This window comes from Papio anubis, chromosome 16 (genome assembly GCF_008728515.1).
Source record: "Papio anubis isolate 15944 chromosome 16, Panubis1.0, whole genome shotgun sequence".
Taxonomy (NCBI): Eukaryota; Metazoa; Chordata; class Mammalia; order Primates; family Cercopithecidae; genus Papio; species Papio anubis.
In genome coordinates, this window is record NC_044991.1 from 34,504,951 (window position 1) to 34,519,685 (window position 14,735).

General features: G+C 48.2%; 1 protein-coding gene across 4 annotated transcripts; it reads right to left on the bottom strand.

Annotated features, from left to right (window-relative positions):
• Nucleotides 1-654: 654 nt before the first annotated feature.
• VSX1 (visual system homeobox 1) lies at nt 655-12,197 on the bottom strand. Of its 4 annotated transcripts, XR_652631.2 has the most exons (6): nt 11,495-12,197; nt 9,246-9,324; nt 8,623-8,746; nt 7,491-7,671; nt 2,296-2,403; nt 655-1,779 (listed from the first exon to the last, which is right to left on the bottom strand). XR_652631.2 is itself a non-coding variant. In XM_003905176.2 (5 exons), exons 1-5 carry the CDS (start codon nt 11,916-11,918, stop codon nt 1,682-1,684), a joined length of 906 nt encoding a protein of 301 aa, XP_003905225.2. In that variant the 5' UTR covers nt 11,919-12,197; the 3' UTR covers nt 655-1,681. The 4 variants fall into 4 exon arrangements, 3 of the variants coding, with proteins under 3 accessions (XP_003905225.2, XP_009214939.2, XP_003905223.2); XM_003905176.2 differs by lacking the exon at nt 2,296-2,403; XM_003905174.3 differs by lacking the exons at nt 655-1,779; nt 2,296-2,403 and adding an exon at nt 4,394-6,343.
• Between the last annotated feature and the right edge of the window lie 2,538 nt (nt 12,198-14,735).

The following is a 14,735-nucleotide window of genomic DNA, read 5'->3' on the forward strand; positions in this document are numbered from 1 at the left end:
GTACAAAGAAACCTGTTGGCCAGACTTAAATATGTAAGGAGGCAGCTTTAGACTAAACTGAATTTAACAGCAGGAAGCAAGACCAGTTGCTGTGGCAATGGCCGGAGTAAGAGATATTTGAGGAGATGTGATCCGGGGCAGAGAAGTGTACCATGCAGGAATTTCTTGCAAGACTCATTGCATTACTTGGGAAAAGGAACGCCGCCCCCCAAACCCCTGCACACACACACTCCTGTGCAATATTTAGCTTCATCTTGGTCATTGTTATGGAATCCCTGGCCCTCCAAGGGCTCCCTAATGGGACAGTAAAGGAGATCCCAGAATCTCCTCCACTTCCCAGTTTAGTTACTGCACAAAATTGACTGTGTTAAAGAGGGAAATAGAAAACAGGCAACCTGGCTGGTCGAAGGACAAAAAATTTCAGTTCTGCAGGAGGAATGAGTTTAAGTTCTGTATACACGGTGACTATAGTTACTAACAATGTGTTACATACTCGAAATCACCAAAGGGGTAGATTTTAAGTGTTCACACCACACACAAAAAAAAATTATGTGAGGTAATGCTCTGTTAATTACCTGGATTTAGTCCTTCCACAATGTATACACATTCCAAAACATTATGTCTTACACCATAAATATATACAATTTTAATTTATCTATTAAAATGTAATTCTTATAAAGAAAGAACGAAAAGGAGGAAGTACTCCTTTTTAGTAGGCGATCTTCAACAGAAGAAAGTGAAAAAAAGTCCTAAAATGTCAGTATGAGACAACAGATTCTGCAATGACAAGAAGGGTGGGTAACAGACAATTACGTGAACAAACACATTTCAAAACCCCGGTTGAGATCAGGGGTCAAAGAGGAGACGACCACGGCTGGTGACTTAGAGGGTCAGTAAGAGGGACCAGGGCAGAAAAGCACAGAAACTCTTCCGCTTAAAATTTCAGGCTGTGAACTCACATGGGTGCCTAGCTGAGCGCCCAGGCAGACGCTGGCCGAAGGGGATGCCCGTGTGTCACTCATGATGGAAAGAGGGGAAAAGGGCAGCCAGCCTGGGGTGAACTCTTAAGAGCTGGAAGTAGCTGGGGCAGTGGTTCACGCTGTAATCCTAGCAACACGGGAGGCTGAGGTGGGAGGATCACTTGAGCCCAGGAGGTAGAGGTTGCAGTGAGCTATGATCGTGCCACTGCACTCCAGCCTGGAGACAGAGTAAGACCCTCCCCTAACCCTCAGTGTCTTTTTTTTTTTTTTTTTTTCTTCAAGGCATTTTGGGTTGAGGAAGTCCAGAAAAGTCAGAACAATGCCCTGGTATGACATTTCCCTTTCAACAGATAATCTTGCGTAGAAGCAGTTCCGAGTGCTAGACAAAGCCTCTTAAATAAGGAGGGGCATTTTTGTAAGAGCAGTTTTCTGCACCTGTCACTTGGACCTAGCTGTCATGACTGCAGGTTTATTCTCATCAGCTGGTAACAGATACGGGAAAGCACATACTGAACTTGGAAGAACAACGCTTTCAACTCCCAGGTTGTTGAATTCCTTGCACATCAGGGTGCCCTGCAGGGGGCAAGTCTGGTAGCAGTGATCATGGAGGATGACACAGGAAAATTGGCATGCTTCCTGAGGCAGAACAATGCTACCTGAGCACTTCTCCAGAGGGGCAGACTTTAGCAGCATTACAGGGTTCAGCTGAAGGTCATCAGGCACCACAGCAGGGTTTGGGGAGCCTGTGTGTCTCCTGCAAAGTCCAGTGAACAGGAGCCTCCAGGAGCAGAAGTTTGCACTGGAAAACGGAGAGCATTTCTCAACAACTCTTGTATATATGTAGGCAGAAAGAGAGGGGAAGGTGGGGCTGAGAGAGAATAAGAGACTGTGGCTTGGCGAACCTAGCTGAAATAGATGCACACAATTGTGAGCTTAAAATGATTGTTTTAAGCCACAGTTTGGGGAGAATTGAAGGATCTTCTAAATCAAAATATCTGAAAGCTTTACAGTTTAGCCTTTCACACACCAAACATATACACCATGTCTTTAATCCACTTGGAAGTGTTTTCCTGTAAGGTGTGAAGTACAGGTCCAATTGTATGTTTTCCCATATGGACAAACAGTTGTCCCAGTAACTTACCAAAAAGCCAGCCCTCCCTGGGTGTCAGCCACACCAGCTTTGTGTCCACACTATGTGTGCTGCCTGCTCCTTTTCCTGCTGCATGGGTCCATTCTTCCCCCTGAGCCAATACTATCCCGCTGTGATGATCACAGCCTTATCAAAGCACTGGCCTGGGACAGACTCAGCCATCACCTCGTTCTTTAAGGGTGTTTTCCCGATCCTTGGCTCCGAGTTTCTCATCCATTTGACAATCGGCTTAGCAGGTTCATTTCATTTCTCTGCGGCCCAATGTCTCATCCTCTGAGAATGCAAAAGGATCATGAATTTAAACATGATTCATTGGCCACAGAAAACAATTTGTGTTTGCATATATTGTTTTTATATGATTAAACCTAAGGAAAAAGCATTATTTGTTATATCTTGTTCTTCTGTCATTTCTGAAAATATCACCTTAATTCATGAATGTCCTCAAGTCCTGAGCTGCTGCCTCCTGCTGCTACAGAGACAGGAGTGTTAACACTGGTTCCTATTCGGAATGTTTTCAAATTCGCCTTACTAAAATTGTAATTTTTTGAAATCTCCTTTTAGATTTTAACAGCCGCATTTCAGCTGGCAAACAGTTTTGAAAACTGGAAACAATTCAGTCCTACTGTCAGTCTGTGGCCAGATTCCAATCTGACGTGCTGCGGGATTTGAGTGAGGGCTGACAGGACCACGTGTAAAATCCTGCTGGTCTCTTCATCCTCAGACGGGCACTGTGAGAACCACGCAGGAGTCACTGGCAAGATGTGAACTCTTTATCCTGAAAAACTTTCACAAGATATTTTTTAAAAGCATTTTTGTCTCATGTGAATTTAACCCTATATTGAGAAAGCGGTGTTAATATTTTAATAATGTTAATAATAAAAATTATTTTATTTTTACATACGAATTTTACAAAACTTAGAACATATTTAAAGATTCAAAGTATCCATTTGTCCATGATCTGAAAAATTTTATGAATATTTTAAAGAATTTTCGTCTATTTTTTCATCTTTCTGCACACGTTTCTTGTTTTCTCTCTTAATATCACACACACACTACTTTATCTCCTGTATAGGGATGACCTATTGGTTGGTTGGTTGGTCAGCAGTCATACCCCTTTCCTTCTTGTCTGTTGAAAGGGGCCAAATTACATTAGTTAACGGGCAAAAGAGCAGGGGCTGGCCACAACCCAGGCCCAGAGGTGAATTTTGATTGGACTAAACCAAACAAGGAATTCTGCCCACCTGGCTGGTGATGACTGGCTTAGGCCCCAGCGTGACATGCAGTGCTGACCACTGAGGAGTGAGAGGGGGCTCGCTTGCCGGTGGGGGTTTACTCCTTGATGAAGTGTGGCCGTAAGTGGTCTCCACTGTGATGTCTGGACTTCAGGAGCCTCCAGTGACCTTGCGGGGACAAGCTTGAGTCCTGGATTCCTGATGATGTTCCTGAGCAGCTCAAAGTCCTTATCCCCAGACTCTAGTCACACAGGACAGTGGTGGTCCTCTGTGGGGCGTGGCCAGTTGAGCTCCTGGTCCTTGCACAGCCAGAGAGAGAGAGCAGCCCAGTGACACACCGGCCCCTGCTCTGAGGGTGACATTTTGCTGTGTTCCTAGAGTTCTTCTTGAGTTGTTGTTGCAGACCATTCCAACAAGCTAATATTCCATGATTTCTTTTGTTGGTCCCATATTGTCAAATAATGATAATGATAACAAACTTCCTCACTTGAATTGTGACATTAATAGAAATGCCAATAATTACAGTAATAATAGTTAAATATTTAATTTGTTCCTTCCTCAGTTACACCAGAAACTGAGCCAAGTACATTACTCATGTCATCTCATTTAATCTTCAGAAAAACGAGTGTTCTGCTGTTATCTCCATTTTACAGTTGAAAAACCGACAGATCAGAAAGGTAGTGTAACCCATCCAAGGTCACATGGCTAGAGGTGGCAAAGTCTCCTCAAAGACTATGCTCTTACATTATATGTGTATATATACACACGTGTAAGTATGTATACATTATAAAATATTAGTCTGCCATATTGAAGAGAGCTCCTTATGTTAAGAAAGCATCCTTCCATTTTTACTTTAGTGCTTCTAGCCCCTTTGTCTTGTGCCACTTCCTATTTTCTCCTTTTCCTTTGTAACATTACACAGAGATTTGTCCACTACTTGTATATTTTGTATGCAGAACCAGTTGTCAAGGTTATTTATTTCATTTTCATTCTGCCTTACATATTTGTTTATTTCTATCTTTGTTCTTTTATTTAGGGATTTTTTTACTCAGCAATATTTTGTCAGCATCATTTCACATTAATAAATAGGGCTTACTGTTACAATTTTAGTGGCTGCCTGTATTGTCTAAGTGTGATGTATATAAGTTGCACAGCTTACTGGTTCCCTCTCCCAAACTCAATCCTGGATAAGCTAAGGAAGAGGGATGGAAGCAACAACCAAGGAGTAAACATGAGGAAACGTGTTGAGAACCTTCTGGGAGGCAGAACCTGTGTGGCCCCAGAGCCCGGAGCCAGGGCTGCTGTCTCTAAACAGGAAAGACAGAAGAACTTCCAGAGTTCATGCCAACTGCTCATTATGGATGCAGTCTCAGGCCGCAGTTATGATCTCTAGTAGCCAGAATTAATACAAGAACACAGGGCTCATCATTTTCTGTTGCTACAGAAAGGAATTGGTGATGTTTAATTTTCCCAACAGTATGGAACTAGCATAATATGAGAAAAATTGGCCAAAGGGAGAGAGCTTCTGTTTTCTTACCTGCAGAGATGGGACCACCAAGCCTGGCCTGACAGATCACTGTGCCAGTTCCCAGAGAAAGCCCTCACAATGAGCAGCTCCACACTTTCCTTGCACTGCCCTTCCTTCTTCACGAAGCACCACATTTTCCCATCAACTAGAAGATATCTCTCTGGACTCTGAACTCCAAAGAGTGAGTCAGACACAGCTGCTGCCCCAGAGGAGTTGACAAAGCAACACATGATAAGAGCTGCAGCCTGAAGAATAAATAAAATGTGTCACGTGTCCCCAGATTGAGAAGGGGTGAAGGGAGAGTCTGGCTGGGATCAGAGATAGTGGAGATGTGCATGTGTGTAATAGAGGGAGTGCCTTGAGAAGCAAACACACCACAAAATGTTTATTTTTAAATAATAAAGAAATGGCAAAGGAAACGCAGGAAAGGAAACATTTACAAAATCCAAGTCACTAAAGTGCTTTCAATCAAAAATTGTAAAAGACCAAAAGCCTGGTCTGACCTAAAAACACTGTTTCCAGCTATCCAACAATTGTTTAAATGTGATCCCATGCTATTTTTGAAGGAAATGCAGAAACGCCCAGAGTATGGCTTTCTTTGAGTTCCAATATAAATACCCTATCAAGTGACACTCAGGAAAACGTAAATTACCCCGTAACAAGAAAATTGAAATATCCAAGGCCAAGTTCAAGGTAAAGACAATATAATTCATTCATGTGTCCGTATAGAGTCTTCACTATAATGATATCAGATTCTTCTGGCGATTAAAGAATTTTATATTTCCTAATTGAGAATGAGGACATCAGACCTAACCTGTTCATCTGTATAGCACATTGAACCACACATCTCAAATGATGCCCAGCAGTGAAATCATTTTTGAACTTCGGGTCCTCCCTGCTCAAGCTACAAAAGAGAATCAAAAGTTTTGCACCAAATTAACTGGTTAAAGTGCCATTAAGGAACCGTTTCCATTCTAGAATGAAATAGAATTTTCCCTAGGTCACTCATCTGTCCTCTTAAAGCAAGTGGCATTGCATTTTATCTTGACAGTGTCAGAAGAAAATCAAACTGAGAGTATATGTCTTGGACCATTTTTATCTTTTGGAAAATGCCAGTGAGGAATATGCACATTTTCAGCCTTTGACGGTGGGACCTGTGGGTCTCATATGGCTCCAACTTTCCCTGGCTGGGGCCCCTCCAGTGCCATGGAGTTGGAGCCTCCTTGAGCACCAGCCCCAGGGTGCACTTTCTTGGTCTCCTGCCGGGCAGAGCTGGAGAGGTCGATAGCCACGTCTTCCAAGCCATGCTCAGGGCTCACTTTATCTGAGCCTCTCTGTGGTCCTGACTCACTCTGGCTAGAATCTTCTTTGAAGTGGTCAGAGCCCCAGAGTCCTGCCAACTTATCTTCACTTCCTGGCTTCCTTATCATCCCCATGGATTTTTTATGCATCCCTTGCAAAAAAAAAAAAAAGGAAAAAATAAAAATATAAATTTAAATTCAGCAATGAAGTAAATGTCCTTCTTTTTGTTCTCTAAATCCCACTAGAATTGTCCTTGTCAGTGCCTATCTCTGGGGCCTACAGGAAAGGCAGGTAGGTAACTCCCATCTTAGGGGTTTAAAGCAGGTGTCTGACCCCGGGTCACATCCAGCAAAGGTGTTTTGGATGACAGTGATTGGCATTGGGCCCACTTTCCCCAAGGCTGCGGTCTGGTGGATGCCAGTAAGCCACCTCCCCACCTGCTTGTGTAATTTCAGATGAGCCGGCTTGGGTCACTGCCCACAATGCTCCCTCTATTGTTTCAGTCCTTGAGAGCAAAGTCGAGACATATCTATGATTGGAACCTCCAGTGCCCAGCATAGGGCAGCTTGGTAGCTGTCCAAAAACTGTTCGGTGAGCAAAAAACTTCCTCCATCTAAACCTAAAATGCCACCATGATCCTCCTAACTAGTCCCCCCATGCCCGGAGGTACTCATCTGTGACTCATTCCCACAATCTGCGATCCCTGCCTGCTGGTTTCTGGCAACAGCAAACAGGGCAACAAGGGTGGAGCATCCTGAGAGTGCCCAACAGCGAAGTTTGGACCTCAGCAGCGGAGACTGTTGAAGCACCAAAAATCCAAGGGACAGAAAAGCCACTCGGCAGGTTGTTCATGACAGAACCAAGCGCGGGGCCAGCTCTCCTGACTCAGATGGAGGGGCTCACTGTCTCTAGGGGTCGCTGCTCAGCACCGCCCTCTTTCCTATTACCAAGTGCCCTAAATTGTACGGTTTCTAAAAATTCTAACAGCATTCAACACTTGGGAAACATATTTCACATAATGCAGTGATGTCATTTCACCCTTAAATCCCAAATTATTTAGCATGCATAGCCCGGTGAGACTTCCACACAGCCTAGACAATCTCTGTGAAAAATGAGGCAACCGTTCAGATGCTGCAAGCTTTGTTATTAATTAAAAATAATAAGAACGGTTCTGGACCTGCATCTCAGTAAACTGACGTTGCTTTGCTTTGGAAATGGCTGCCTCGGTGGGGACCCCCGGGGATTCCCCCACCTCCTACAACACCTCGAGCAGTGCGCTCCCGGGGACCCTTCCTTACCCAGGAGCCAGGGCGCGCAGGAGCCCAGCAGGCCACCCTCGGCGGAGTTGAGCACGGAGTCGGGCAGCGGGATGCAGTGGCGCACCATGGCCCCGTACAGCCCGTACTCGGCCATCACACTGCTGCCGCCCCAGCGCTTCTCCCGCTTGCGCCACTTGGCCCTGCGGTTTTGAAACCAGACCTGATTGGAGGCAGGAGAAGCAGAGAGCACACAGAAGAGACAGTGAAGAGAGGCGCCTGGAGGAGCGGAGGCGGCGTCCCTGGGCTCGGAGCTTCTCTCCCGAGGATGATCCCATGCTATTTCTGAAGGAAATAGCTCCTGAGGGCCAACCAGCCGCCCCCAGGGAGCGCGCCCAGGAGCCCCCAGCGGCGCCCATGTGCGGTCCGGACTCACGGGCATTCAGCGCGGTAGGCACACGCGTGACCAAGTCCACTGAAGTTTCCATAGAGTCAGGAATGAAAAAAACTAAATAATCAAACTCCCTTTTCCCACATTGTGTGAAGAGGTCAACTACAGTGTTTCCTGCTTTTTCTCATTGATTGGAAAGAGTTCACTGGGGCAATGGCTCCTTCCAAGCTTAGACTCTTGGGATGCTGGTGATATTTCTCATTAAAAACATTATGTTAATAAAAGACTATTATGAACTCCGGTGTAGCTGTTAAAAAATAGTTAGTGACGTATATTCTGACAAAACCAAGAGCAAAATTCTGTGTATGCATGTCAGCGTGTGTACATATGCAGGTAGATGTGTGTATGCACATACATATTCAGGGGCAGATAATATACTCCACAAAGTGGAGAAAGGTCTTCTCAGGCATTTATGTTGATTTCTTTCAGGGTTTGAGATGGAGAGGCAGTATTTTTTTTTCATTGACATATCTTTATATAGTTTCTAGTTGCAGCACACACTATCGTGTGATTTTAAAGAATGATTTGATACTAAATAATAATAAAATGAAAAAAGTCATGAGGGTCACAGGGACATGCTCTTGTGGTGCCTTCAGCTAAGGGAGTTTCTGTGCAAAGGGAGAGTGTTGGCTGTAGAGAAGGGACTGCTGATTGGCTCACTGAATGTGGGAATGACACGTTCTGTGCGGTGTCTTTGGAAAGGAGAAAAGGGACCCCAGACACCTGTATCCGGTCTTCAGGGAGCTCAGTTTTCACAGCCAGCATTTCTCGGGCATACACATCAGGGTAGTGGGCCTCGCTGAACGCCTTCTCCAGCTCTTCCAGCTGGTGAGCAGTGAAAACTGTCCTGCAAGGACCCCAAAACACACACGTGGGCACGTGTCCCCTGGGGACAGCAGCCTCCCTGGCCTTAAGGACCACCGTGCCTACTTCCCCTGCTGTTCACACCCTAGAAGCCACCTCATGATAATGGAACACCCCACCTCTGAATGATTAGCTGATGTAAAGTCCAGAAATTTCATTCAAACAAAAACAGTTCTTTAGCTCTTTCTTAATGAATACCATCAGCTCATTCTGACAAAATCCATTTGACAGACCCACAAAATTGTCTTTAAAATACTGCCAAAAAAAAAAAAAAAAAATGCTAGCAAGATTGTAGCATTTTCCCAGCCTCCTAGGAACAGCAGAATTATCTTCCCAAATGGCTTCTGTGCCCTTCCTACTGCCAACCAGGAGACCACTGGGCCTGCCATCACGCAGGGTCATAAACTCTCAGATGCAGGTGCCATACACCTTGGGCTGTGTCCCGAGGAAAGGCAGGCAGAGGGGACTGCCTGGCCCTGTACCTGTGCCGCCGCTTCTTCCTCTTGCCCAGGGTGGGGGATGCCTTTAGGTCATTCCTGTCTTCAGACGGGCTGTCCTCATCTGCTGGCACAAAAAGAAGAAGAGGACTTTAAAGGTGATCATATTCTGCCCTCTATTTCCTGGATTTTAATGTGAGGATTGAAGTTATGAACCTCTTGGGTATTTGAGTAGTTAACAATATGAACTAGCATTTTTAGTGCTTACTAGATCCCAGGTTCTGTGCTTAACACTGTCCATACATTATCTCAAGTATTCTTAATATAATAATAAAACACCAAAATGACTGCTATCATTATCATCCTATTTTTACAGATGAGGAAACTGAGGCACAGAATGGTTAAGTAATTTGCCCAAGATCACACAGTTAGTAAATGGTGAAGTTGAGAATTCAAATCCCAGATTATCTGAAGCCAAAACTACTTGGTTACTGATTGCACCTTCTGTCCCCACACTGCTTCCAAACACACCCACCCCTCTGCCCCCAGCCTCATCATCTTAACCTCTACACCAACATTTCCCAAAGGAAGTCTGGGGCTTGTGACATCAGAATGCTTGTCAGAACTGCACCCCTTCCCTGATGCACCAAATCAGAATCTCTGGAGGTGGGGTCTAGGAGGCTCATTCTTGACAAGTGTGCTCAGATGATTTGTAGTTGCCCTTGAAAATTCAAGAACCATTCCACTGTGCTTTATCTTTTTATACCCATTATATCAAAAAGTCCAGATGGAAAAGAAGGTTAGAACTATTGTGAGATTCATTGCTAGAAAGCATAATTGCCTCAAAATATTTTTAAAATGAATAAAGGCAAAAATAACTAAATAATACTAGTTTTACTCATCCATCAATTAGTTCACCAGAAACCTGACTTGGATGAAAACATTCTGTATTGGACTGTCCAACCTATGAGACATGAGACACATAAGGTTATCGAGCACAAGAAATGTGGCCAGTCAGATCAAGACATGCTGTAAACATAAATCACTCAGTGGAGTTAGAAGACTTAGTGCTCCTAAAAAGTAAAATATTTTTGTATCAATTATGTGTAAAATGATAATATTTGTGATCATTGTTGGGTTAAAATATAGTATTTAGATTCATTTCACTTTTAATGTGACTGTGAGAAATTTCCATCAAACATGTAATCACATTGCATTTCTCTTGGACAGCTCTGCTCCAGACTTTCAGAAACGCCGCCAGAGTAGGATTTAGCTGCCTTTGGTTTTGTAAGAAGGAACCCATCCCATGAAGACAGTTTTTGCATTTTTAGTGACACTAATAGCGAGTTTCATTTTATCTTATATAGAGGCTCATGAAATAAAGTCCTTTCAGAGTGGAGCGAAAATGTGCCTGCCTGTTGATCTGACATGCTTCTTTTTAGTATCAGAGACCCAATGTATTCTTTTTGCCTTGGCTGCCTGGATGCTCAGCTCTAGGTTCTACCACGTACCTTCGCTAGTCCACCCTTTCTTGTATAATTCTTTCTTTTCTCTCCCACACCCAAAACCACTCGCTTTCTTAGCCCTTGACCTTTATAGAATTTCATTGCTTCCTTCTCTTTCCCCGCGACCCGCCGGGATTTCTTTGGGGAAATGGGTAGGCCAGGAACACATCTCTAGGCGTAACTACAATGAATCCTCGAGGTTGCTTGTTTCTCCTGCACGGGGGACTGCGTGGACGCCGCGCCGGCAGAGGAGCAAGGTACCCGGGACTCTCTTTTCAGCACCCCGATGGGCGGACAGTTCCAGGGCTCGAGGCCCCGTGTTCTTCAAGGACCTTCAATCATTCGATCATTTCCGCCCGCGTTTCCACCTGGTACCTTGTTCGGTGCTGCTGGTGAACAACAAAGGTCCGGGCCTTCCCGATTCACACCGCTGCCAGAGGCCGAGACTGGCTCCTGGCGCTGGGGGAAAAAAGGCCCTCTGGAGATGGTTGTTGGGGTGCCAAGACCCCAGGGTCTCATCAAAAGGTTCCAGGTGGTGGAACCAGGTGGTGGCGGTCCCACATCGCTAACGGAACAGCACCCCGGATGAGAGGCAGGGATTTGGGATGCAGCAAGGGGCAAGCGGCGCAGTTCCGCGAATGCCCCTCCAGCGACGGGGCCTTGCTCTGGGCTCCCCGCTTAGATCTGGGACGCTGGGGCCAGGGGCGCGGTGGGGCGATGGTCTGTGACCCCTGCGCGGTTCAGAGCCTAGGGGACCGGGGTAGGAGCGTAAAGCGCGGGCCTGATTACCGGACGTTGAGACGCTCTCGCTGCGCTTCTGGCGGCCGAGCGCAGGCGGCTGACGGCTGGGGGCCTGCGGGGCAGCGGGCTCGGGGCCCCTGGGCGGCAGGAACGGCACGTCCGCTAGGAGCAGGCAGGGCGCTCGAGCGGCCGTCGGCGGCTGCGTGCCGAAGCCGCAGAGGAGGCCGAGTCCCAGCGGAAGGGCCCCACGCGCGAGGCTGGAGCGGTCAAGCCCCGGGCCTAGGCACGGCGCTGCCGCCGGACCCTCGCAGCCGGATCCCTGTCCCGGGCCGGCGGGCACAGGCAGCTCGGCCTCCAAGCCCAGCAGGTCCGTGATGGCGAAGCCCCGGGGGCGCGAGCCCCTGGGGGAACCGCCAGGCACCAGCGCCCTGCTGCTAGTGCGCCCGTCGGACAGCTCGTCCCGGCCGGTCATGGTTCCTTAGCAAGCAAGGCACGAGCCTCTCTGGATCCGGTTTGCGGAGGGCCCAGCTTAGAGGAAGCTTTATAGGATTGGGCTGTCGGTCGGGCGCGGGAGGCCTGAAGGGCTCCAATCAGCTGGGCGCCGGCGCGTCGCCGTTCCGGAACCCGCGAGATGGGGACGCCACCAGTTCCCCTCCCCTTGGTTACCGCCCTCCCAGCTGCAGTCCCCTCGGTCACCTCCTTCTCCTCTCTTCTCTCCAGCCCACCCCACCCCACCCCACCCCATTCTAGGATGGAGGGGAGGAAAGAAGGGAAGGGACAATGACTCCGCTCTCTGCCTGTCCCTCGAAAAGTCGCAAGTTCTACATCCTGGCGTGGTCTTCTCCTTCCTTCCAGACTCTGGGTGGAGGCCCACTCCCGGTTGCCCAGAAGCTTCTTTGATGTGACCCAACTGCCTATTAAGACCTAGGGACCCCACTGCCAACCACACCCCGGTGGCTACCACCTATACGTGCCCAGCCAGCCCTCCACCTCCGCCGCCGGTGCCAGGAAGGCCTTCCTGCAAGAAGGCCTTCTCTGAAAATCCCCAAGGGGAAAGGAATGAAAACCGTGTATTTAATCCATGGTCATTCTACCTCCAACCAAATCCACCACCAAGTCCATCCCCAACTCTCCACCGGCTGAACTGTAGGGGGTTGCAGACTCTCACCAGCTGGGGAAAGGGAGAGAAGCACAGACAGGAGTGGACTGCCGGGGGCTGAGACGGGCAGGGTACTAGGTTTAACCAACAAAACACGGTAGACTCAATGAAATGTGAATTTCAGATAAACAAGGAGGGTTTTGTTTGTTTGTTTGTTTGTTTGTTTGTTTGTAGGAGTATGTATCAGTATTTTATCCAGCAACCCTAAATTGGGGAGGAGTGGAGGGAGGTAAATTGGAATAAAATAGGGTCTGTCTACTGGAAAGCACACCTTTTCATCGGGGCTTACAATTTATTGTCCGATTTCACGATTATTCAAAGAAAGCCTGATTCTTTCAATAATCAGTGAAACTTTCATATTCGCTAAAGTTGGCCCCAAATTACGTGGGTAAGTCACTCCTGGTTAGCGCTTTGAATCCACCAGCCCTCATCGCTGGGAGCCCTGAGTCCCCCCTTCCCAATGCCAGAACCCTGGAAACAGATATCCTCAGTCCCACTCCCTGAGGGGCCTACAGTTGGAGGTCCCGCAGCGAGGGAGGAGCAAACGCCTGAGCTCTGCGGGAACCCGGCGCGGCTGCCTGCGCGCACTCAGGGACCGGAGACCGAGCCTGGGCCCTGCAAAGTGGGTCTCCCACTCTCTGCGCATTCGAGTGGAGCCTCAGCTAAACATGCAGATTAAACAAGGGGCTTCCGATAAGGATAATTACAGGAGTCTGCGCATTAACTTTCCATTACTAAAGGAAGACCCAAATCTCCCCTTGCAAGCTGTTCCCGGGATTACCAAAACAATAACTTTCCTTTGAGATAATTGTCTTTTGAATCGCTCCAGCTCGGGGGAGAACGCTTTAGACGCCGGCGTTGTTTTCGGCTCCACGAGGAATTTTCCCCCAGATTTATCTCTGGGTTTAGGGACGGCGTTGGTCACACTGGACTGCATAGTCGTTTGTAAATCCGAATTTGGGGTCGCAGTTAAGGGAGATACCTACGCTTCCACACAGTTTGTAGCCCGAGACCAGTCAGGCAGGCAGAGTAGTCTGTTGTAAGGTGGCCCGACCGGGGTCGTCCGCGAGTGGAAAGACTAAGAAGGTGCCGCGCCTGCAGCCCCGGGTGCCGACCAAGTGGCCTCAGACGGGTCTTGGGGTCTATCTCCCCTCGGTCTCCCTGGAAGGTAGGCGATCACCGGAGTGACAGACCCAGAGTAGATAGCCAGTGATTCAAAGACACCAACAGGCCAGGCGGTGGGAGCCCAGCCTTGGACACTCTCTATGGTGACCGCGGCGCAGGGCCAAGAACACCCCAGTTTCCAAATCCTCGGGAAGAATCGTCGTAAACTCATTTTACAGGTGAGAGCAACTGGGACTTATTAACCCAGTCACATCGGACACAGACAGAGTAGTGGGGAGGGCAACACAGAGCAAGAGACCCGATCAAGGAGCCCGTGTTGAGGCTCTAAGGGGATTCAGAGATGGAGAAGGAACGAACTTCTAAGGGGTCTTGCAATTCCTGGTCTGAGGCGTTCCTAACGCATCCCGGGACCCCAATGTCAGCGAGAGGCCTGCAGGACCCCAGCGGTGGGGAGTTGGGTCCTGGGTCACCTTGTGTTTCGCAGCGTGGGGATGGCAGGAGCGCAGCGCGGGAGGACACTTTCATTGCCTTCTACAGTGAGAAATGACCCCCACCCGAGGCTGCGCTAATCTGTGTCCCCGCTGCTGCCGAGGCTCTGGGATCCACTTGCGCGCCCTACGTGGTGGGGATCCGCTCAGAGCCCAGCGTCAAGTTATACTTCGCTCAGCGTCAGCGAAGCACTTCTTGCCGTTTAGGAGACGTCTGCAAGAGACAAAGAGCTAGTCCACGATCCACCCACGATCCTCGTGTCCCCGGGGTGCCCTCGAAGTTGCCAAATCTACGTGCCGCGTTTAGGGGACGCCTCCGCGCCCTGGCGGCCAGAAGAATGGCTCCCTCCAGCTTCCCCCTCCTGGATACCATCTGCAAATCTACGGCCATAGGCGCAGCCCCAGCGAGCGTTCCCGCCCCAGGCCGCCCCCAGGAGTCGTTTTGGGTCCCTAAATCCGTTGAGGGTTCCGAATCTGTCTTCATTAGCCAGGATTACCCGGGATTTAACTAATCAAT